Source organism: Macrosteles quadrilineatus, unplaced genomic scaffold, assembly GCF_028750875.1.
Source record: "Macrosteles quadrilineatus isolate MER2022 unplaced genomic scaffold, UCM_ALF_1.0 Scaffold_3__2_contigs__length_128488019, whole genome shotgun sequence".
In the NCBI taxonomy this organism is placed as follows: domain Eukaryota; kingdom Metazoa; phylum Arthropoda; class Insecta; order Hemiptera; family Cicadellidae; genus Macrosteles; species Macrosteles quadrilineatus.
The window spans coordinates 112852644-112877086 of record NW_026542596.1 but is presented as its reverse complement, the minus strand read 5'-3'; the positions used below and the strand labels follow the sequence as shown (position 1 = coordinate 112877086).

The window sequence follows — 24443 nt, the reverse complement described above, 5'->3', positions numbered from 1 at the left end:
AACCAGGACGTGATTGAGCCATGCGAACGAGATAATCTTGAAAATTAAGAAGTTAAACGGGGCAAAGCCCGCGGGTTACAGCTAGTGTTATTTAAATAGGGAATAATATGTCTTATTTATGGAAATATTTTAGTAAAAATGTAATCAGACGAGTTGAAATTCGCTTAGTCTGCAGGTTTGCTGCGGCGGGGGTATTTCTTAATGGGGTGAATTTAATTTTAATTTTCACTAGATAATGATCTGAGCCTGTATCAACTCCTCTTAACACCTTAACATTTTGAATTTCTTTAAGAAAGGATTTGTCCATGCATACATGGTCCAGCTGCCATTCTCCTTTGGTCCAATCAGGATGTTTCCATGGTTTTAGTTTACTTGGTTTTCTTTTAAAATATGTGGATTTATTGATAAGTCCATGCGTTCTGCAGATTTCAACTAGTCTGTCCATTTCTATTGGTTTGTTTCTGAGGGGCATATTTTCCAATTACATCCCTGTATTTCTTTTCTTTTCCCAACTGTGCGTTGAAATCTCCAATTAATATCTTAACGTGTTTCTTGTTAATTTGGTTTATTGTCTGATCCAAAAGATCCCAGAAATCTTCTACTTCTTCCATAGTTTTTGTATGAAAGTTTTTCTCAGTTGTAGGGGCATGAGCATTAATAATAGTGTAAATTTTGTAAAGAAGTGTTTTTGACTCCCTAGAGAATTTTGAGGTTAAAGGTACCAAAGTACCCGGAGACACGAAAATGACTCCTAAGGAGGGGAAAGATGCTCCGAAGGGGAGGTAAGGTACTCTACCCCCAACACTTGGGTACCATTCGGCGGGTACTTAACCAGGGTGTTTGGCACCGAGAAGTCAGTTGGGCCTTCGGGCCCGACCCCGCCGGATGGGCGTGCTGAGCCACCGGCGTGTTGAGCCCCGGGCACCGTCGGACGGGCGTGTTGAGCCCCCGACACCCTCGCATGGGCGTGTTGAGCCCGCGAGACACCTGATGGGCGTGCTGAGCCCCGGGTACGCTGGACGGGCGTGTTGAGCCCCCGGCACTGTCGGACAGGCGTGTTGAGCCCCCGGCACCCTCGCATGGGCGTGTTGAGCCCGCGAGACACCTGATGGGCGTGCTGAGCCCCGGGTACGCTGGACGGGCGTGTTGAGCCCCCGGCACCGTCGGACGGGCGTGTTGAGCCCCCGACACCCTCGCATGGGCGTGTTGAGCCCGCGAGACACCTGATGGGCATGCTGAGCCACAGGTACGCTGGACGGGCGTGTTGAGCCCCCGGCACCGTCGGACGGGCGTGTTGAGCCCCGGCACCCTCGCATGGGCGTGTTGAGCCCGCGAGTTACCTGATGGGCGTGCTGAGCCCCGGGTACGCTGGACGGGCGTGTTGAGCCCCCGGCACCGTCGGACGGGCGTGTTGAGCCCCCGGCACACTCGCATGGGCGTGTTGAGCCCGCGAGTTACCTGATGGGCGTGTTGAGCCACAGGTACGCTGGACGGGCGTGTTGAGCCCCCGGCACCGTCGGACGGGCGTGTTGAGCCCCCGACACCCTCGCATGGGCGTGTTGAGCCACGGGTACGCTGGACGGGCGTGTTGAGCCACCGGCACCCTCGCATGGGCGTGTTGAGCCCGCGAGTTACCTGATGGGCGTGTTGAGCCCCCGGCACCGTCGGACGGGCGTGTTGAGCCCCGGCACCCTCGCATGGGCGTGTTGAGCCCGCGAGACACCTGATGGGCGTGCTGAGCCACGGGTACCGCTGGATGGGCGTGTTGAGCCACCAGCACCGTCGGATGGGCGTGTTGAGCCCCCGACACCCCGCATGGGCGTGTTGAGCCCGCGGGACACCTGATGGGCGTGTTGAGCCACGGGTACCGCTGGAAGGGCGTGTTGAGCCACCAGCACTGTCGGACGGGCGTGTTGAGCCACCGACACCCTCGCATGGGCGTGTTGAGCCCGCGGGTCCGTAGTCGTAGGTGGAGGGGAGGACTTTGGAGTCCCCCACCACCTTTAAAGCATATACATAGGTATACGCTAAGTGTTGAAGGAGTTTACGTCGGACTGCAGACCGAGTAGACTGCCTAGAGAGTGCTAACTTCTGAGCAAGTGACGCCAGAACCGTCTCCAGTGGAGAGCAGTAGCACATTAAACCGGCCCAGCTTGACTTCTCTGCTTGGAAAGCCAGAACCGTCTCCAGTGGAGAGCAGCAGCTAGGGGACCGAGGATTCCGGGGTGAAGGTGCCAAGGATCTAGACCGCGGACCCACACGGATATCTTTTAGGAGTGTCGTAGACCACCGGGCCAGTAAGGGCGCAAGCAAGACTTGATCCAACCTCTGCCCAACCCCTGAATACGAGCCCGGAGACACTGCCTGGTAGGAGGACTACGGACCCAGGATCAAGACTGTATATAATATTGTATATATAAACATATGTGTTAGGATAAGGATATCATGGAATAAAATGGAAGTTTGAGATACCCAGAGTCTTTCACTTATCGACCCTTACCACCCTTGATAAGGCCTAGTGCTCTGGAGGAAACTTCCTCACAATTTTATTTGTTGTTTTTAACGTTAAGGTTGCAATCCGTGGTGAAACAGCATTAAAATCAACTATTGAATCTATTACTTTCAAACTTATTATTGTTAAGATATGTGATTAACTTATCTATCATTTAAAGAATTTTCCTCTATGTTTTTTCTTTCTCTCAGCTGTGCTATTATTAATTATGCAGTTTTTGTATAATATGAGTTTGTAGATAAAAACATAACAAAAATGTCTAAACCCAATTATTCTTTCCTCATCTTTAATTTCAACATGGTAGCAGAGCTTTGGTTTCGTTAATATAACAAACTGTTGATAGTGAAGTACTTATTTCTTTTTGTAACATATTATATTTACTGGAAAAGGCTAAATAATAATATGGAGTTTACAAAAGTGCAAATTGGACTTCTAAATGGGAAAGATAATTGGGCTACCTGGAAGTTCAAGATTAGTATTCTGCTGAGGAGTCAGTCTGGAGTAATGGATGTCATAGAGGGAAATCTAAACGCACCTACACAGAAAGAAGATCCGTCAACAGCAGATGTAGCTAAGTATGAGGCAGATTTAGATAAGTTCAGGCTGACAGTACAGCTATGATAATTATTACCACCAATCTGTCAGATGTAACCCTAGAAAAGGTAATGCGTTTTACAAATGCAAGAGAGGTGTGGCTAGAGCTGCATAGGTTGTTTGATGGGGTGTCTGAGGACAAAGCCTATGAAATATGTCAAGAATTTTTCAGTTTCAATCGGGATCCTAGCATTGATATTTCTGGTAACCTATCTAAGCTTAAGAACTTATGGAATAGTTTGAAACTTGAAATATCTAAAGAAGGGGACAACAAATTTGTTTTACCAGATTTGTTTTTGATCTGTAAAATCTTGGGAATGCTTCCTGAGGACTATTTTGCGTTCAAGTCTAGTTGGATGATGATGGCAAAGTCTGAAAGGACTATTGAAAACCTAACCACTCAACTGTGTGCTTACGAAAAAGCATTAGGGCGTAACTCTCAAGGTCAAGAAGCGTTATGGGTAAAATCGGAATCTAGAACAAAAAACAAAGCTAGTTTAGAAACTAAGGGAACTAATAAGAAAGTCACATGTCATTATTGTCAAAAGATAGGACACAAAGTTAGGCAGTGTACAAAATGGAAAGCAGATGGGAGGCCGCCTAAACCACCCACTTCCAAAGTAACAGAGGATAGTAAACCTAGTTCAAATATGACTTTGTCAGTTGATGTAATGATGACTGAAAACAACAGTGACTGTTGGTATGTAGACAACGGTGCCACTAATCATGTCACGCATAGAGGAGACTTGTTTCAGAAGTTTCAGCCGTTCGTCAACCAGGAGTCAGTGATGACAGCCAATGGAGAGTCCATCAACGCGCTGGGAAAAGGAACCATTGAACTTGATGTGGAGGTAAATGGGAAGCCTAAGAGAGTTACACTAGAGAACGTGTGGTATGTACCGGGAATAAAAAGGAATTTATTTTCAGTACTTGCATCTCAGGACTTGCATTTACAAAGTCGGTTCACGTCAACAACGGAAACATGTCAACTTGAGGTGAATGGAGAAGTTGTCTTGGTGGGTTACCGATGCAGAAAAGGAGGTCTGTATAAGCTGAAGGTCCAAAATGTAAAACCAAGCGAACCTATCCAAGTAAACTTACTAATCAATAATGACAATCTTCTACAGGTGTATCATGAGCGGATGGGACATCAAAACACAAAACATGTGAAAGCAACCATTGAGAGAGAGCTGGGAATAAAACTAACTGGGGATAAAGAGTTATGTGAAGGCTGTGTCTATGGAAAGAGTCACAGGTTAAAATTTGGCACTAGAGAACGAGCCACAACACCTGGGGAACGAATTCATACGGACGTGTGTGGACCTTTCCAGTCTTCAATGTCAGGCTACAAGTACTATGTTTTGTTTAAAGATGACTATTCTAGGTATCGACATGTTCACTTTATGAAGGAGAAATCGGAAGTTTCTGAAAAACTTAAACTATTTCTGGCAGCAGCTAAAACTACTGGACATGTAGTTAAAGAAATGGTGAGTGACAATGGTGGAGAGTTTGATAACGGCGTAGTTAAGAGTATGTAAAGCACTTGACCAAACAAATTGGGACAGTTGTTACTCGTTTAACACAGCAAATGAGAGTTTTAATTGTTTTTTTAATTATTTCTATCTGGCATTTTTGGAGGCATTTCCAGTTGTAACAAAAAAGATATTGTGTGAAAATAAAAGCAATAATGATAAAGGTTGGATAACAGATGATTTAAAGTTATTATGTCAAAAGAAAAGAGATCTGTTTGAGAATTGTAAGTTATCTACTAACACAAAACTTTGGAGAGATTACAAGGATCATTGTAAAGACCTACGTAAAAGAATTAAGATTTCAAAGAGAAACTATTTACATTCAGTTATATCTAAATCAGGAAATGTGACCAAAAGTTCTTGGAATGTAGTGAAAAAAGAATTGGGCCAAAAAAATAAAGACAGTCAAATATCTGAGCTTGTGATTAAATCTTCGATTGTCAAAACTCCTTCTGCAATTGCTAAACACTTTAATGATTTTTTCTCTAAAATTGGTGACAATATCACAAAATCTCCCGCCGCTGAAGCCATTAATTTAGTTAGATGCAAAACTTCTGATTGTTTTAAATTTAAATTAGTAAATGAAAAAGATGTCCTAGATGCCATTAAGTCTCTGAAAAGTAAATATTCTGCAGGGTGGGATGAAATACCGGCCCCTGTAATTAAAGCTGCTGCATCTTTTATTGTTAAGCCTCTTACTTTTGTTATAAACAAAAGTCTAGGAAATGGAGACTTCCCGGAAAAACTTAAACACTCTACAGTGATTCCTATTCTTAAAAAAGGAGATAAAAAGTCAATTGATAATTATAGACCAGTGGCCTTGTTACCTGTGCTATCTAAAGTTTTTGAAGAAGTGGTACTGAAACAAGTTGTTCCATTTTTTGAGAAACATGTTTTACATTCAAATCAGTTTGGATTTAGAAGAAATAGTTCAACAACTCAAGCCATGTTTAAATTAATAACAAATGTTTTGGACACCTTGGATAGGTCACAGAGCACTGCTGGTGTGTTCTGTGACCTGTCCAAGGCTTTTGACAATGTTAGACATGATATTTTGTTGAAAAAGCTGGAATGTTATGGTATGAGTAGGGAGGTTGTCCTGTGGTTCGGCAACTACCTCCAAAATAGGTTTCAAAAAGTAAAGATTAATACCTTGAATGGAAACTCAGTTTTTTCTGATTGGAATAAAGTACACTTGGGAGTTCCTCAAGGTTCAAAGGTAGGGCCATTCTTGTTCTTAGTTTATGTCAACGATTTGTTTTCAAATGTAAATTCAGATTTAATTTTATTTGCAGATGACACAACAGCAACAGTCAAAGGTAAAGACAAAAATGAATTGGCACTTAATATCTCTTCCTCTGTTCAAAACATCAGTTTCTGGTTGAGCAAGAATGGTCTAAGTTTAAATCATGCCAAGACTAAAATATTAGAATTATCCGCCTCCTCAAACAGGTCCAAAGAATTAATTTTTGCAGTTCCCAACACCAACATTGACCTTCCTGTCTGTAAATCAGTAGATTTTCTGGGACTGACAGTTCAAGATAATTTAAAATGGAATAACCACTGTGACCATTTATATCCTAAACTAGATAAAGCTATATTTAATCTCCGAATTATTAGAAGAATTTGCGATGACAAGACAGTGATGTTAGTATACCATATGGTTATTTTTATCAATTATGTCTTACAGTTTGTTGTGCTGGGCAAATTCACCTTCTAGCAAATATATCTTTAAACAACAAAAAAAGGCCATCAGAGTCATTGCTGGCATCAGCTCAAGAAAATCATGTAGATCCAGTTTTAAAAAATTCAAACTTTTGACCCTTCCTGCTCTTTATATTTTACACTTGGCACTTTTCATTAAAAACAACCTTTATTTATTTGAAAACTGTAAAAAAACTCATAGTTATGAAACTAGACACAAACAACTTTTGGAAATTCCAAGCCACAGATTAGCTTTGTTTCACAATGGACCCTATTATCGATGCATACAAGTCTACAACAAATTGTCCTTTTATTTCACAGACCAGTCTTTGAGCCTTAATAATTTTAAAAAGAAACTTTCAGAAAAACTGATTGCACTTTGTCCTTATGACATGAATTCATTTTTATCCTGTCAACTGTAATCTTAATATTTGTATATATTTATTATGTGTAAACTATTTATACCTTAATGCATGATTTGTACTGACATGTCACATATTCATTGCTGATATTCAGCCTCTGTATTATGAATTTTTGTGATGAATAAATTGATTTGATTTGATTTGATTTGATTTGTTGCAGAACAGAGGAATCAAGCACACCCTGACGATGCCCTACACACCGGAGCAGAACGGTTGCAGTGAGAGGGAAAATCGAACAATCGTGGAAACAGCTCGTGCTATGATGCACAGCCATGAGTCCCTTCCACAAGGCTTATGGGCAGAACTGATCAACTGTGCTGCTTACATCCTCAATCGCACCGGCCCTTCTTCAGAAGCTGACAAAACCCCATACGAACTATGGCTTGGAAAAAGACCTAGTATCAAGCATCTAAGGATAATCGGAAGTGTCTGTTATCCACATGTACCAAAACAAAAGAGAAGAAAGATGCAGAAGAAAGCACAGAAAGGAATACTCGTTGGGTACGATGAATATGGCTATCGTATCTGGGTCAAAGAAACTAACACACTGGTGAGATCAAGAGATGTCATTTTCAACGAAGAGCCCTTATTACAGAGAAAAGAATATCGAATCCCTTTGCCAAGTGAAAAAAGTCAAGAAAACGACTGCCGAGGCTTAGAATACGACGTCAAAGATAACGTTTATCAAGAACCGGAAGAAAATGAAGACGAGGAGGAAGCTGACCTACCTGAGAGATCGAACAGTTATGATCTACGAAACAGATCAGAAATCAATGTTCCGATGAGGTTCGACGACTACATCATGACTGCAGTTACTAATGTTCAAGAACTGAATGAGCCTGAGTCATACAAGGAGGCAATACGAAGTGAAAAAGTTTCCTACTGGAAAGAAGCTATGGAAAGTGAAATGAAGTCGCACAAGGAAAACCAAACTTGGACCCTGGAGAAACTGCCTGCAGGAAAGAAATGTATAACATGCAAGTGGTTATACAAAGTAAAAACTAATCCTGACGGCTCAGTTGACAGGTTTAAAGCAAGGTTGGTGGTTAGAGGTTTCTCGCAGAAGAAAGGAGTGGACTTCAACCAGACTTTCAGCCCAGTAGCAAGACTCAGCACAATCAGATCCCTACTAAGTGTAGCAGCAGTGGAACATTTGATTTTGATTTGACACAATTCGATGTATCAACCGCATTCTTATACGGCCAAGTCGATGAAGTTATTTACATGACGCAGCCTGAAGGATACAAGGATGGTACAGATCGTGTGTGCAGGCTGAACAAGAGTCTCTACGGTTTGAAACAGGCGCCTCGCTGTTGGAGTACCAGATTCAACAAATTCATGGAACTTCAAGGATTCAAGAAAAGTGATGCTGATCCGTGTCTGTTCATGAAAGAAGATGGAAAAAGTAAACTGATTGTAGCGCTGTACGTAGATGACGGGCTTATAGCGACAAACAACACGGGAATGCTTCAGAACTTCATGGATCATCTGACGAAGGAGTTCAAAATCACATCCAAACCAGCATCTTTCTATTTAGGCCTAGAAATAGAACAGAAAAGTGACGGAAATGTTAGAATATCGCAGAAAGCGTATACAAAGAAAATTCTTGAACGTTTTCAGATGAGTGACTGTAAACCAGCTCTAACACCCATCGTGAAAGAGAACGAAACACAACCAGCAGGGAAAGCAGAGAGCTCAAGAGACAAGTTTTCATACAGAGAAGCTGTAGGTGCTCTGATGTACCTGATGACTGCAACTAGGCCAGATATAGCCTATGCTGTGAGTAAAGCATCGCGTACTCTTGAAAACCCGTCTCACGAAGACTTCATAAGGGTGAAGAGGATACTGCGATACCTGAAAGGAACGATCGACTACGGAATAGAATACCAGTCCAAAGAAAACAACCATGTTTTAGAGTGCTTCAGCGATGCTGACCATGCTGGAGACTCATCGACCGGACATTCTACAACAGGAGTAGTCTGCAGTTTTGGAGGAGGAGTAATCGCCTGGCTAAGTCAGAAACAATCGAGTGTGGCAATCTCAAGCACTGAAGCCGAAATTGTTGCGGCCAGTGAAGCCTGTCGTGAAATCGTTTGGCTGAAAAGACTTTTGGAAGAGATAACTTCACTGAAGAGTGTGCCAGTTCTCAACATCGACAACGAAGCAACCACACGGTTAGCCGGAAACCCAGAAAACCACAAAAGAACAAAGCATATCAAAATTAGACATTTCTTCATCAGGGAGCTTGTAGCGGAAGGACAAGTCAAGGTTAACCATGTACCAGCTGAGTTCCAACTGGCAGATTGTATGACCAAACCTCTTCACAAGCCAAGACTTAAGACTTTGTGGCAAGCTATGGGACTTAACTAGTGACTTTAAAAATTCTTTAAATGAGGGAAAGTGTTAAGATATGTGATTAACTTATCTATCATTTAAAGAATTTTCCTCTATGTTTTTTCTTTCTCTCAGCTGTGCTATTATTAATTATGCAGTTTTTGTATAATATGAGTTTGTAGATAAAAACATAACAAAAATGTCTAAACCCAATTATTCTTTCCTCATCTTTAATTTCAACAATTATGAATCCTGTTCCAAATTGGGGGCACTGTTTCATGACTTTATTTCCTGGTTTTCCATTGTAAATCCTATATCCTTGAGATTCAAATGGATCTTCTGTTGTATTCCTCATTTCTTGAAGTCCTGCTATAGGCCCTAATGATCTTTTGTTTGTCTAGTTCATTCGTGAAGTTCTTGAGCTTACCAGTCTTCAGTAGAGAGTTAATGTTATGTGTGCAATGTAGTTTACTTGTTTGTGTTTTATTTTGTTTGTATGTTTGTGATTAGAGTCAAGTGGTTTCAAGTAATTTGTTTCATGTGAGCCTTTTAGTTGGCTACCCACCGAATCTGATGTAGCCTTCTACTTCCCCAAGGGGTTGGACAGTGGAAGTTTTTTTCTAAAAGACCTTTCCATGATTGACTGTCAGAAGTTAAACCTTCGGGTGGGCTGAAATTTGGCATGATGATAGCTCACATTCTCAATTAACATTTAGGCATATTCTTATCTCAAAAATCTTTTAGGGCTCCGCCCCAGTGGCTCTGTAGTTCCCCATGTTAACCTTATGAGGTTTCATATTTAAAGGGGATTAAATAATTAGGCAGCTATTTCGACTTTACAAGTTGGATCTATAATATGCAATAGCATTAAAAAGTTATAAGGTTTGCCAACAGGGTGCTGCACTATTATTATTATTTTGTTTTTGCATATATGACAACAGCTAACTTGAACTGCAGTACCTAACAAAAAGCTGTGATACACAATGAGAACTGTCAAAGTAAGGATTGTTTACAGTTAGGTTTGAGTTTTTAATTTAATGAATAATTTGTAATATTGTGCGAATGTTTGATAATTTATTTTTTTCTATTGTGGTTCAGTGGTAGAACATTATGGCAATGGTAGATGTGTTATACTATATCATACCAATTTATGAACCAAATTTTATCAAACTGTGTCCTCCCCCATTGCAAACGCAAAGCTTGAGTATATCTGCAATAAGCATTTTATACTTATAGGCCAACCCCGTACGAAGGACGGGTGCTCTGCTGGTTTTTTTATAATTTCAAATCCATTTTTGTGCTCATATTTGAGCCTATTTGAACATTAAGTATGACGTCATGGATCTATGGACCATCAATATGACATGTTGAATAGCTCCTGTGAGCCTGTTCGGATTGCGACTCATCGTTAGAGGAGGGGAGGGGACTGGACTGGGACTGGAGACTGGACCGAACGAACAACAAACAACAACAAACAAAACAACAAAGAAAGAAAAAAAAAGATTCGAATTTCAAATAATAAATAATGTAATTTAATTAATCATAAACAATTGGTTTGGCCTTGGGTAGTACCATGTAGTATTGGTAGTACTGGCTGGCTTGCTTGACGTTGACGGTACTGACTAGTGACTACTAACTGACTGGATTTATGATTAGGACTGTGCCATGATAGGCTTAGTTTTAACTTACAGTTTGGTTTGGTTTATTTTATTATGGATACAGGATAACTGAGTGACATGACAACTGTTGTGAAGTGATTTGGATTTGGCGCTTTAAATAATATTTTGAAAACCATGAACGATCTTATTGCATATGAGAAATATGAAACATTTATTAAGTGAAATTAACTTGGTACTTAGCCTACTGTTTCGAACGTAGGCCTAAAGCAGAGATCTCTGCCTTTACTACACTTAGCCAACTCAAGGTACGTTGCAGGTTATGTAGCCTAAATCACGTTTTAATAGTTGTTAAGTAGGTACCGTACCTGAGAACTCATTTTTTTAACTCTGGACAGTTTGCCTAACTCAACTTTTAACAGCTAGGCTTAAGTTAGCCTATTCAGGACAAAAGATTGATTGGCCTTTCAATCCTAATTAACTTAAGTAAGTTAGTGATGAGCATCGATAGTTCAGGCATCGATGCCAACCACCGATGTACCAAGACTGGGATAGTGGCGTCTTCCTATAATCCAACTAGGGTAGACTTCTGTATCTGTTGTCTAAAACAACCGAATAAAATAACAATCGATGTATCGAATAATTTTTCATTCGGTTGTTTTTGACAGCCACGGAAGTGTACCCTCCAACTACTTACTAACTTAATTAGGACTAAGTAAGTTAAAGAGGTCATAAATTGTGGGTAGGTATTTAACTTATAGACATACACTGTGGATGCGATACTCCCTGGTGTGGATTATCGTCCACACAAGGGAGAAGTTAGTTTTGCCATAAGTTTAGGCTATAGCAATTTGTAAAAAAGAGGAGATTTTAGCTGGTGGTCCCCACTACAGTATAACTTAGGCCTAAATAAATACAAATTTACGTGCTAGCTAAATTGCATAAGCCTACTTAGCACAAATAAATACTTTACCAGAAATTTTATGGGTCATACTCATAAAAAAATTAAGTTATGTCACTGGCCCGAAAGTATAGGCTTTTATTAATATTTAAATGGAACTGTCAAAAAACGTCCAAACCAGTTGTTACGTCTATTAGTAAGTTAGGCATGTTGACATTCGGGACGGTGTGTTAATGTTTATTAACCTATAGCCTACCGTTTCTGTTTGATATTCGTGCTACAATGTCAATATTCAAATATGGTACGCAAAAGCATTAAAGTTACATCTTGCTTGCCACATCTCACTATAAATAACTACATAATAACTTTAAACGATCTCTGTCTGCTAGACTCGGTTCGGCATTGGTAGTCAACACAGATCCTTCAACCTGACCGGCAGACGTGAATTGAAGGACTGGGAGCAATGAAACAGACAATAAACTAAGACTATAATAATTATGGTAGTACAATAACTCGTCAAGTAATCCGAATGTTGATTGTAAGGTTTAACAACCTAGCCTACATGTTTCGCTGTAAATGCAGCATTGTCAGGATTACAAAACATAAGACATTGATGTCACACGCACACAATAAATACACAAACACCAACATTTAATTAGCATTGATAGGCCTATCACACGCACATGACACGGACGGTCCCGGCACAAGTAGTAGTAGCTCGTATGTAACCCTGACAATGCCGCATTTACGGCAAAACATGTAAGCTTGTTAACCTGACGATCAACATTTGGATTACTTGACGAGGTGTTGTAGGCCTACCTTAATTATTAGTCATATATATAGGCTAGTAAGTTAATCCAGGTATAATATTAGTAATCAACATAGAATTTAATAAACTAAGGACGTTGTTGTCCAAAGTGAAACTAAGGAATAAAAAAAAATGTTAGTAGGCCTAGAGAGTAGGCGTACAAGGGTTGCATTTATCAGTCATTGCATACAATATTTGCAAACACAAACATTTATTTTATTCCAAAAGCGTTGTTATACCCTACAATGTATTATAACCTTTGGTATATAAGGCAGCCTATATGTCGCGCTGCGTAGGACGAGGGTTACTTACTTTTAACAGTTTCTGCAATTTTATAGAAAAATTCTATAACTTTTGAACATCTGCCTTGCTTGTCTTGCCTTTTTTTTTAAATTTCTTGCATGCTATTCTTTTTTTAATTTCATTTTAATTTTTTGAGATAGGTAATCGTTTATTTAAACTGCCAATATATTGTGAAAGTGTTCACGTTGGGAGAGCCTCAGTACCTCTTGGAGAGGCTTAAGTACAGGGAGGAGATCTGTCTGCGTAGTACTCGTTCCGACCGCAGGCTTTACTTTTCTAAGTGAGGTTGCAAGTCATTTTCTTATTTCGGCCCACAGTTGTACAATGGCCTCCCTCAGGACATAACGCCAAATTCTATGGTTCATTCAGAGCCGCAATAAAGAAAAAAACAAATGTAAAATCAATGTAAATTGTACATGTTTTTCCATAGTACCGGTAATTTATGTATATTAATCTTCTTTTTAATAGTATTTCTTTGAAATGGCGACCATACAAAGGTAGGTATTTTAAGCCAAGTATAAATGGAGATGAGTGTAGGATGAGTGGGGCGATCTTGTAGTCTTGTTAGTGACTAAGGCCGACATATTCCTTAGACACAGCTGTTAATTAATAGCCCATACAGCTAATGGCAACTAAGGGGCCTACAGTTTATAGTGGAATCCAAACCACATCTTTGCCTTGGTATTAACGAATTAGTCTAATTATCAGGATAGCACTGCGCATAGTCGTAGTACTCACTAGTGCGGACGTTAATCCACACCAGGGAGTATCGCATCCACAGTGCATGCCTATAAATATCCACAATTCGTGACTTCCTAGTAGCTGGATTACAGGACGACGCCACCGTCCATAAGTGTAAGGTTACACACAGTGTAGATGAAATGCTGGGCCGGTATATTGCCGTTGGTGACCGCTGTGCAGCCGTCCAGTGCCACTGCAGCAGGCGATATTTTTGCCGCTCTTGTCCGTATGAGATAAAATGTGCGTTTACACATTTGGCGGGTTTTCTACCGTTTCCTCAGTAACTCAATAACTTGTTTATTGAACCAATTAGACACAATTATTTTCCCATTTTATACAAGTCTAACCAGTGAGGTTAGTTGCTGTTGCATTTTAAGGGACATACAAATGAAAGGAAATCTATATTGCTCGGGAATGTAATATTTCATCAACTACGTTGCATACAATTTTGATAAACAAAGAAAATTTTGGAGAGAAAAAGAGTTGGTAAACGTACGTTAACGTGTGAAAACTAGATCAATTTCAAGACGTGAAAGAATGTTGGCTGAAACAATGTTAATTGAAAAACTAAACTTTAGGTCTACTAGTGCTTTTGATTATACTTATATTTTATTTAACACATATTTCAATTTTTATACTCGATATTAAGAGTACTACAACCTGCACTAAGCCTATTATAATTTGAAAAAAATACTCCTTGCACAAGTTCTAAAATGAACTCATTAAAAAGATGCTCGGTGCTTAATCATGATTACAAATCCACGACTGCTGGTCGAAATGACCTTGATAACACTACCTACCCTCGACAAGAAGATCACTTTAATACTTAAATACTTTCTTAATACTTTTTTTATGAAATGTCGACCATACAAAGTAGGTATTTTAAGCCAAGTATGAATGGAGATGAGTGTAGGATGAGTGGCGCGATCTTGTAGTCTTGTTAGTGACTAAGGCCGACATTCCTTAGACACAGCTGTTAATTAATAGCCTCAGAATATTTTGCTCAGTCTTTCACAAAATCAAAACTATCAATCAAAATCAATCATCGATCTAAATCAATCTGTAAAACTGCTGGGATTCTAAACAAGGGTCAATTGTTTGTTTTGGAAACTGAGCTCTATAATCTCTACTGACTAACTGAGGACTGCCTATTTCAGACTCTTTCAGTCTCATATTGCTTATGGTCTCATACTTTGGGGACACTCTGCAAATGTCTCAGATGCCCTGATTCTTAAAAAAATATTAATTAGAACCATTTGTCAAGCCAGGCCTGGAGATCATAGTAGATGTCTTTTCAAACAATTGAAGATTCCTACAATTATTAACTTACTGTATATATTTATCATGTATTAATATTCACAAAAACAAATCCAAATTCTTCTTTTATTAGACGTGAGGTACACAATCACAATACCAGGAATAAAAACAAACTTGAAATCCCTCAACATAGGTTAACAAAGTTTGGAAATTCTTACATGGTAAATTGTGTTAAATTTTTTAATAAGCTTCCCGATAATGCTCACACCACTCCTCTTAAAGGCTTCAAAATTAAGTTGTATCAATGGCTTCTAGACAATCCATTCTTTACTATTAATGAGTTTATGGCCACCAACATAGATAATATATTTTAAGTTTTCAAATTAATGATAAGCATTAACTTTTGTTTGTTTGGATGAAGTTTACCAATTTTATTAATTTAATGTTTATGAAGCTGTTGTTTAGGTACTAGGCTGGAGTTGCAACTTTTAGTTTTAATTTAAATATATTTAGATATTATTGATGATTATTATCGATATTATTGATATTATTTGATGTTATTGACTGTATATATTTATGTTGACCATGCCCATCTCATGTAAAAATGATCAACGGCAATAAATATCTTATGTCATACAGCTAATGGCAACTATGGGACCTACAGTTTATAGTGAAATCCAAACCACATTTTTGCCTTGGTATATACGAATTGGTCTAATTATCAGGATAGCACTGCAGATAGTCATAGTACTCTCTTGTACGGACGTTAATGCACACCAGGGAGTATCGCATCCACAGTGCATGCCTATAAATATCCACAATTCGTGACCTCCTAGTAGCTGGATTACAGGATGACGCCCCTGTCCCAGTCTACTGTCACCTCGAAAACAAGACTATTTTCCTGATCCCCTAGAAACACATCTTATCAAGGTTCTTCTACTGTACTACACTACCGCTGCTCACTTGTTTTCCTATCATTGTGATTTATTAATTTAGGCCTATGTTTGACAGTTCTCCGAAGTGAGAGTTGCCCATTGTGTCTCCTGGAGTGAGCTGCCGCCACAGGTCACAATAGAAGCTCTCATCCCCACGCCGTTTACTCTGGACGACGCTGCTTCTTTTGTAGGTTTTTATTACTAGTATTAATTTCTTGTTTTGTTATTAACATGTAACCATTTTTGTTAAAGATCATGTTATACATGGAAAGAAAGGGTGTAAAAAATAAGTTGGCTTTGATACATCAAATATTTCTTTATTTTGAGTAAAGCTACACGGCAAGATGGATCTCCCTACTAACTGTATTAATCCATAGAAAAACTAAGGAGTTAGATCACTGTTTCATATCCTACCGAAACATTAATGATTACATTTGTACCAGCTGAGATTTACATAGGTATCAAAATAAACATGAGATGAAAAAAGTTCATTTGTTAGCTACCATTAGATTCTTACTCTTTTGGTAACAATTTACGACACCATACTCACTGTAAACTCACTTCCTGACGTGTTATGTAAAAATTGTGTATTATAAAGTTTTGGAGGATAATCATTGGTTTGATAAGAGAAAGGGCATGTAGTAGAGGGAGGCTGAGCTTCATGGGGATTCGTGATTGCACAAATTTTTTTAAAAGGTAGACGTTAGATTAGGTAAGTTTAAGTGTGGGTTATAGTGAACCAGGTAATTTACTATGTTACATCCATACAGGCTTTTGTTCAAGAAATTTGACATATCAGAAAACTGTAAAGGGAGCAGCTGTGTACAGGCTTCTTACAAAGCCCAGATATTTTCAAAATGCTAACAATTATTCTGAATACAAAATATACTATGATCTGGCCTTTTCTCAACTAATTGACTCGTAATTTAAAAACTTTAATATACTCAACTATGGGCTGCAACCGAGATTGTGTTTCTGCCGCTCATTTTGTCTCGAATGTATTGGAATTAAAAAAAATAACAAGATTTGCTGTGATCATTGTATCAGGCAAAAATTTAAAAAAAATTGATCAAAGCAATCAACATTCAGAAAATATCTTAAACAAATACAGTACACTCAGAGGTGCCAAATACAAAACAACCCGGTTGAAAATTTTAAAAATTCATCATTTTTAATTCCACCAGCATACAGTAGACCTCAACCCCAGCCGATAACTCCCAACAACCTTACCATCAGCATCAGCAGCCCACTAACATTTCCAGGTTACGGTATCTTTTATTTTTAGTGAAGTGATCAAGATACCGGAAAGTGTTTTTAAAAAAGCAGAGCAGTGAAAGTCCAAATAGTATTGTAATAGAAAGTAGCAATAGTAATATAACATTTATTTAATACATTAGCATCGGCATTTAATTATGTGCTGGGCCACAGAATAGTATTTATACCTCTCAGTGGCTGGACGTCAGAATCTAACAAGTAAAGTATAGGATTGATAGTGCATTGTTGAGTGTTGATAGAGACGAGGATGTTGAATGTTTAATGAGGCTTAGTAGGATATTATTTTCTAAGGTACCTTTTCAATGAACCATTTGATGAGGGAGGCAAAGATTTTAATGATAAAGAAGGAGATCTTAAAACCTAAAGAAATTTTCTCTCTACAAGACAGAGATGACTTATAATTATTTATTGATTTAACCAAACTTTTTTTAGCAAACTATGTTTATTTGTAGTTTCACAGTTTTATCATATGTATTTGTCATTTATAGAGGTACATAGAAAACTAATAAGGTATTATTGACTTATTGAGTTATACATAGGAAACGGTTTACATCAAACAAACAATACAAGGTGTATGATTTTATTACAACTCAACAGTCAATTTTATGTTACATCAACTTAGCATATTCAGAAGGTTGTAAATTAAATGTTTTACACCATTTTTATATTTTGAGGGATTACAATATATCGCAAAACTTAATGAAATATGGCTTTTTAATTGTAGCCTACCCGGTCAAAAAGACTGTGCAATTCTCCTCAAGTTTTCAATTCAGTGCAACACTTAAGGAAATAGATCTGACTTATTTCAGGATTTTTTTCTAGTAAAAATCCTATTACACGATCATAAGTTCACTTAGTTTGCAGGTTTACTGCAGCAGGGGTACTTATTTCTTTATTGTTTTTAAACTATATGTTACCTCCAGAATGCAATGGTCTTCGTAATTATATTTTTCTGTATAAACTATACATTCAATTCTTATCATTATTGGTAATTAATATTTCATACAGACACCATTAGATGCTTTTGACTTGGCTGAGTTGATTGTTTCTAACCTTGGCGAGGTTTGGCTAGATTGTTCGACACTGTTGCGACCAGTTTCTCTGATGTCCAGTGTTGCAGCTTTGCTGACACTGTTGATACTCAGCTCTGTTGGAAGACTTTCCTTTACTAAAGCTGATTTTGAGAAAATCATCGATGAGATCGTTAAAGCTGAGAATATTATTCCCAAAATAGCCGTACAAACGCCTACTGCCACAAACTGGAACAGAAAAAGTAAAACGTTACACTTTTTTGCATCCTTGAGGTTATTATTTTATTTTATATTTTAACAACCAACCTGTTTCGACTCCTAGTCCATGATTACAGTTAAACAAGGTTACTTGAGACAGTGGCCGCTAATCAAATTATTACTTGTTAGCTCCAGAAGTCCATATGATCCTCATTATATGATCTGTACCTCAGGGTCCGCGGAATTGGCTAACTCTGGAACTCGCTAACCCCATGTTAAACGCCCTATCTTCAAATTTGGTCGATGAGAGGAACTCGCTAACTTGTTCGGTTTCGGAATTGGCTAACTCCGGAACCCGCTAACCCGCTCTAGAACCGGGTTAGCGAATTCCGTCCTCGTACGGAAGTCGCTAACTCGGTCCCTCGGCGGAACTCGCTAACTCCCAATCAGAAGCCTCGCGGGCCGTCCAATGGGAGTCAAGCACGAATATTTTTGGCCAGTGTTGCCGAAAGTGTAGTACCTATATCGTATCGGTACCAAAATGTCGTATCTTACGATTAATTAGTAGTAAGAGCAACGTAGTCGATAAAATAAATATATTTGGAAGTATGTTTAACATTATTCTTATGATTATTAGGGTGGAAAATGCATTATAGTCTTACCATAGACTAACCAACACAAGTAAACTTTACATCCCATTGTAAACTTTGAAGCTCGTTTTTCGTGTCTAGTTCATGTCCGGTGACACTGATCGCTAGTGTCGACAAAATTGTGTTTCTATTATTTCATAGTTAACTTCATGATTTGTTCTTTACTGTTTGGTTATATAACTAGAGGACGTGTTATTAGTTGTGATTAGAACGTTTTACTTGGTTAAACAAAGTTTTTAATGACTGAAAACAAGAAACAATTGTAAACAAAACACGACCTCTAAAGACGGTGCACCGGACAGAACTAACAATAAAACTGTCTTCAGCTGTCTTCAGCTGTCTTGAGCTTTATGGCTCGCCATAAAGATGAGAAATCATACTAATATTATAAATGTGAAAGTTTGTGTGTTTGTGTGTTTGTTTGTTTGTTTGTTTGAAGTTCAATCACGCTTTAACTACTGGACGGATTGGGCTGAAATTTGGCATAATGTTAGCTCACATTCCCGATTAACATATAAGCCTATTCTTATCTCAAAAATCCTTCCGGGCTCCGCCCCAGTGGCTCTATGGATTCCTATGTTAACCTTATGAGTATTCACATTTAAAAGGAATTAAAGAATTTAGTCAGCTGTTTCAACTAAACAAGTTGGTTCTATGATATGCAATAGCATTAAAACGTTATAAGGGTTACCAACAGGGTACAACACGATTAGGCCATTTTTTGTTTGCATTTTTGACAAAAGCTAATTGAACTAAGCAGCAACAAAAGCTGTGATACGCAATGAGAACTATCAAAGTAGGATTGTTTACAGTTATTTTTAGGCCTATATGACCATTCAATGAATCATTTGTGATATTGTGCAAAGTCTTGATAATTTGTTTTCTATTGTTTAGGTGCAGTAGTAGAGCATTATGGCTATGGTAAATGTGTTATACTATAGCATACCGTAAACTTCAAGAACCAAATTTTATCAAACTGTGTCGTCCCCCATTGCAAACACAAAGCTTGAGTATGACTGCAATAAACATTTTACACTTATATGCCAACCCCGTACGAAGGACGGGTACTCTGCTAGTGTACTAATATAAGGGAGTATGTGTTATATGTGGGTTTCTTACTTTAATAGTAGCTTTTTGGTATGCAAAAAGATAAAAATGCACATTTAATTCGGATCTATTACATGTTATGAAATATCTATTTTCGTAGTCCGCCATTTGTTTCTTTTATTCGAATAAATACCATTTTGTGAACTTCTGCAAATAAAATTGTTGAGTTCGCATTTTATATACTGGGCGTGTAACCTTGAATCATAAATCATAATAAAATTTACACGTTATTACAGAATTACATTGTAGTGGTAATGTATTTTTAAATAGAGCTATTGAATTTAAATAAATATTTATTAATACACTATAAAGTGGTAGGCTTAAAATGTATTCATGGATTGCATTAAAAATGAGTCTATGCATAAATACAACTTGCAAATTTCTTTTATCATAGGCTATTATCGTGTAGAACCCGGGTCATCCTCTTGTTTGTTGAATTAATATTAATTTTACGTCTTTCAGTAGGCCTATTTGTTAAAAGTCTAGAGTTTTTTTCAGGCTGGTTCTAAATGGACCCAGGCGTTCTTGTTTGTAAAAATTCTTATGAATGGTGGCCATAGCTAAAATTACTTGATCTTATCCAAAAACAAAGCTATTGTCTATTGTGTAGCTCAGTACCGGTGAACGGTGAACCGAGCAATGCCTTGGTATCGTTTATATAGTTTGTGAAAGCAATAATATAAAGGAAACCCAACATTTAAAAAAATCAGGAAAATCCGTCAAATCGTTTATTAAGAATCGTGAATTGAAATAACCCTGTCATGTTTTATTATATGAATATTATATCTTCTCCTATTTTTTACTAGTGGTGCTTAGGTGTACAATCTAAAAACGGTTTTAAAACATGTAACATTATTGCTAAAAAATTCAACACATTTTAGAATTATGCAACTATTTACTAGTAGGCCTACATTACTTTAGTTCAAACTATTGGGCCTAGATAAAAACTTAGTATATGTCATCATATTTGTACACGTAAGTTGGACGGTTCAACAACGAACATTTGATTTTAAATCTATGAATTAGTTATGAAAGTTACGATAGTTGATGACTGTATTAATTAATGGTTTTGGTTTATTACGTCATTACGATTGAATCTGTTTTCCGTGTTTGAGAACTTGCGTGTATTTTAGCTTAATTTCGTAGGAGTCTAATTATTTAGTACCAATTAAACTGAATTTTCAATATTTTTCATATTCTATTATTTTCTTTTGTACTGATGGCATTTATTTTTAAGATCGAAATCATAAACATTTAACTGGCCATTGTACAGTTACATAAATAAACACTTTTCATAATTTTGCAATTGTCTTTGAATTACTTTGGGCTAGTTATCTGTTAAAAGTGGAATTGATAACAAAAAACAATAACATTTACTGTATCTTCATTGACACTGACATTTTAAAATACGGCAGTGTACGATTATTTTGTCGTACAATGTTGGCAACGCTCCGTGCAGTGGGCGCGGCCGGGTTAGCGACTTCCAGAGTTAGCGAATTCCGCCGCGAGACAAAATCGAGTTAGCGGGTTCCGGAGTTAGCCAATTCCTGACTGAGACGGTTAGCCAGTTCCAGAGTTAGCCAGTTCCGACACACGACCGAGTTAGCGAGTTCCTGAGTTAGCCAATTCCTACGTCTCGTACCTCACGGTAAAGAACAACTCTTCGCCAGGATTGGCTTTTATAAAATGTGCCTGGTAATCCAAACAAACTTGCTGTCAACATCTGTGATAGTTAGGGTGCATTTGTCCGTTCCATCTTTTGGTTGTACTTTTGTACTTTACCAATAAAGTCTTTAGTGTATCTGAAAGTCAAATTTGATGTGTTTGGGACGTTGTTTATAAGTGGTTCAAAAACTGGTCAGTGGTTAGGGTTGTAAAACAATATCATAACAATTTGGTTTTCTCAGATTGAAAATGGAGTTGTTTCAAGAAATTCCTTGACTTCTTTGTTGTATATTTTGGTTGAGTCTTGAATTTCAAATACAGAATAATAAAAAAAATAATAAAAAAGTAGTTTGTTATATTCTTATTTTAGCTGTTAAATGTAGTCTTTATCTTCTTGTTCGTCAATGTTAAGGAATAAAACCTCAAATGTCCATATTTTTTTGCAACCATCAACCTTATTTTGGTTAGTTCCATGTACCTAACATGGAACCAAAATGGAGTTGGATTTTGCAAAATTGTACTCCTATTTCACATTTTCGGTAAATGCTGTTGTAACAATAATTTATTGAAATAGGGCATATTTTTAACCATAATGTTATCAGGATTTCAGATGAGTTTTTGTAAACAAAGTTACGATAGCATTTTATTGGTTTTTGGACATTACGGCATTTAGAAATTATGAAAAAGACCTGAAAAATACTATACTTAGTGATATTACTTTATATAAATTTTGCGTACAGCCTTGATTTTAGATTAATTTTATGGTTTCTATCTACTGAATATCTTAATGTGGTAAAACTATTGTTTAACGGATAAAAAAATATGTACCAAGCAAAAAATATACATGTCTAATAATGTATGATCTTTTTTCAGTGACAATAGATTAACCCAGGAAATAAGGAGATCCTCAGTTTAACACAAGGACCTCGAAAGAAAATCTCAAAAATAATGTGAAATATCTAATATTCAATGTAAGAGTTGACCAAGTACGCAATCACGTCCCTCAAGACGTCTCAAAGTAGTGTGAGAGACCAGTGCAACTGCTAGACATTTAAACAATCCTAAAAGCAAGGAAAATATCTATATAGACATACAAGTTCTAAATATATTAGTTAAGCCTGACATTTAGTTGCTGGTCGATTTGTATAGTTTCAAGTCAGTAAACTCAATAGAACAAGGTTAAGTCACTCTAAAATGTTGCCCCTTAAATGTCCGATATGTAGAACAATTTTTTCATCTCAATCAGCAATGAAAGCTCATATATTAGTGCATACGGGTGAGCGTCCATTTAAATGTTTAACATGTGAGAAAACCTTTATTCTAATTCATCATGTCAAGAAACATTTGTTGACACACTCTAGGAATTGTGCTGATAAAAGCAATACTTCTGGAAAATCTATTAAAAAAATACAAAATTCCAAGAAACATACATTAAGAAACACTGAAAAGCAACCACCAGCCTATAAGTGCACTACATGTGACGAATTCTTCACTTCCAAGACAACTTTGCAAAATCATACATTGGCCCATACTGGAGTACGTCTACATAAATGTGCTACACGTGGAAAATCCTTCAAAATAAAAGACCAAGTAAAGACACATCAAGCAGTTCATACCGTAGAGAGACCTTACAAATGTACCACATGTGGAAAATCCTTCGCATACAAATGCCAAATGAAGCAACATATATTATTAGTTCATACTGGAGAACTACCTCATAAATGTAAGACATGTGGAAAGTTCTTCGCATACAAATGCCAAATGAAGCAACATATATTATTAGTTCATACCAAAAGGCATCCTCATAAATGCTCCACCTGTGGAAGATCCTTTGCATTCAAATCCCAAATGAAGCAACATATGTTAGTTCATACCAAAAAGCAACCTTATAAATGTCCCACATGTGGAAAATCCTTTGCATACAAATGCCAAATAAAACAACATATATTATTAGTTCATAGGGGAGAGCAACCTTACAAATGTACCACATGTGAAAAATCCTTCGCATTCAAATCCCAATTGAAGCAACATGTATTAGTTCATACCGGAGAGCGGCCTTATAAATGTACCACATGCGGAAAATCGTTCACAACTAAACTGAATTTGAGAATACATACATATGTCCATACTGTAGAGCAATTTCACACTTATAGATGTGCTATATGCGGAAAAGCCTTCACATCGAAAAGCAACATGAAGAATCATATATTAGTACATACGGGCGAACGTCCATTTAAATGTTTAACATGCAAGAAAACCTTTATTCAAATACATCAGGTAAAAAAACATTTGTTGACACACTTAGGGAATAGTCTCATTAAGAGCAGTACATCAGGAAAATCCATTAAAAAAATAGAAAATTCCAAGAAACATACATTAGATCGCACTGAAAAGCAACCACCATCCTATAAGTGCACTACATGTGACAAATTGTTCACTTCCAAGACAACTTTGAAAAATCATACATTGGTCCATACTGGAGTACGACTACATAAATATACTACACGTGGAAAATCCTTCAAAATAAAAGACCAAGTAAAGACACATCAAGCAGTTCATACCGTAGAGCAACCTTACAAATGTACCACATGTGGAAAATCCTTCGCATACAAATGCCAAATGAAGCAACATATATTATTAGTTCATACTGGAGAACTACCTCATAAATGTACCACATGTGGAAAGTTCTTAAAAAACAAGAGCAATATGAAGAAACATGCATTGGTTCATATTGGAGAGCGGCCTCATAAATGTGCTACATGCGGAAAATCTTTCATATTCAAAAAGTCTTTGGAGCTACATATATTAGTACATACCGGAGTACGAGCTCATAAATGTACTATATGTGGAAAAAACTT

At 37.6% G+C, this 24443-nt stretch overlaps 1 protein-coding gene and 1 long non-coding RNA gene across 2 annotated transcripts in view; one reads left to right on the top strand and one right to left on the bottom strand.

Moving 5' to 3' along the window:
* Positions 1–10922: 10922 nt before the first annotated feature.
* On the top strand, positions 10923–22933 carry LOC128990125 (uncharacterized). Its single transcript, XR_008490491.1, has 3 exons — positions 10923–11022; positions 15736–15846; positions 22459–22933. It is a non-coding gene; the product is annotated as an uncharacterized LOC128990125 (long non-coding RNA).
* Positions 17472–24443, bottom strand: part of LOC128990124 (folate transporter 1-like) — a 31849-nt gene continuing 24877 nt past the window's right edge. The window contains exon 10 of the mRNA XM_054412384.1: positions 17472–18193. Within this exon, the coding sequence (XP_054268359.1) occupies positions 17927–18193 (267 nt within the window). The 3' untranslated portion in view covers positions 17472–17926. The remainder of the gene's footprint in view (positions 18194–24443) is intronic.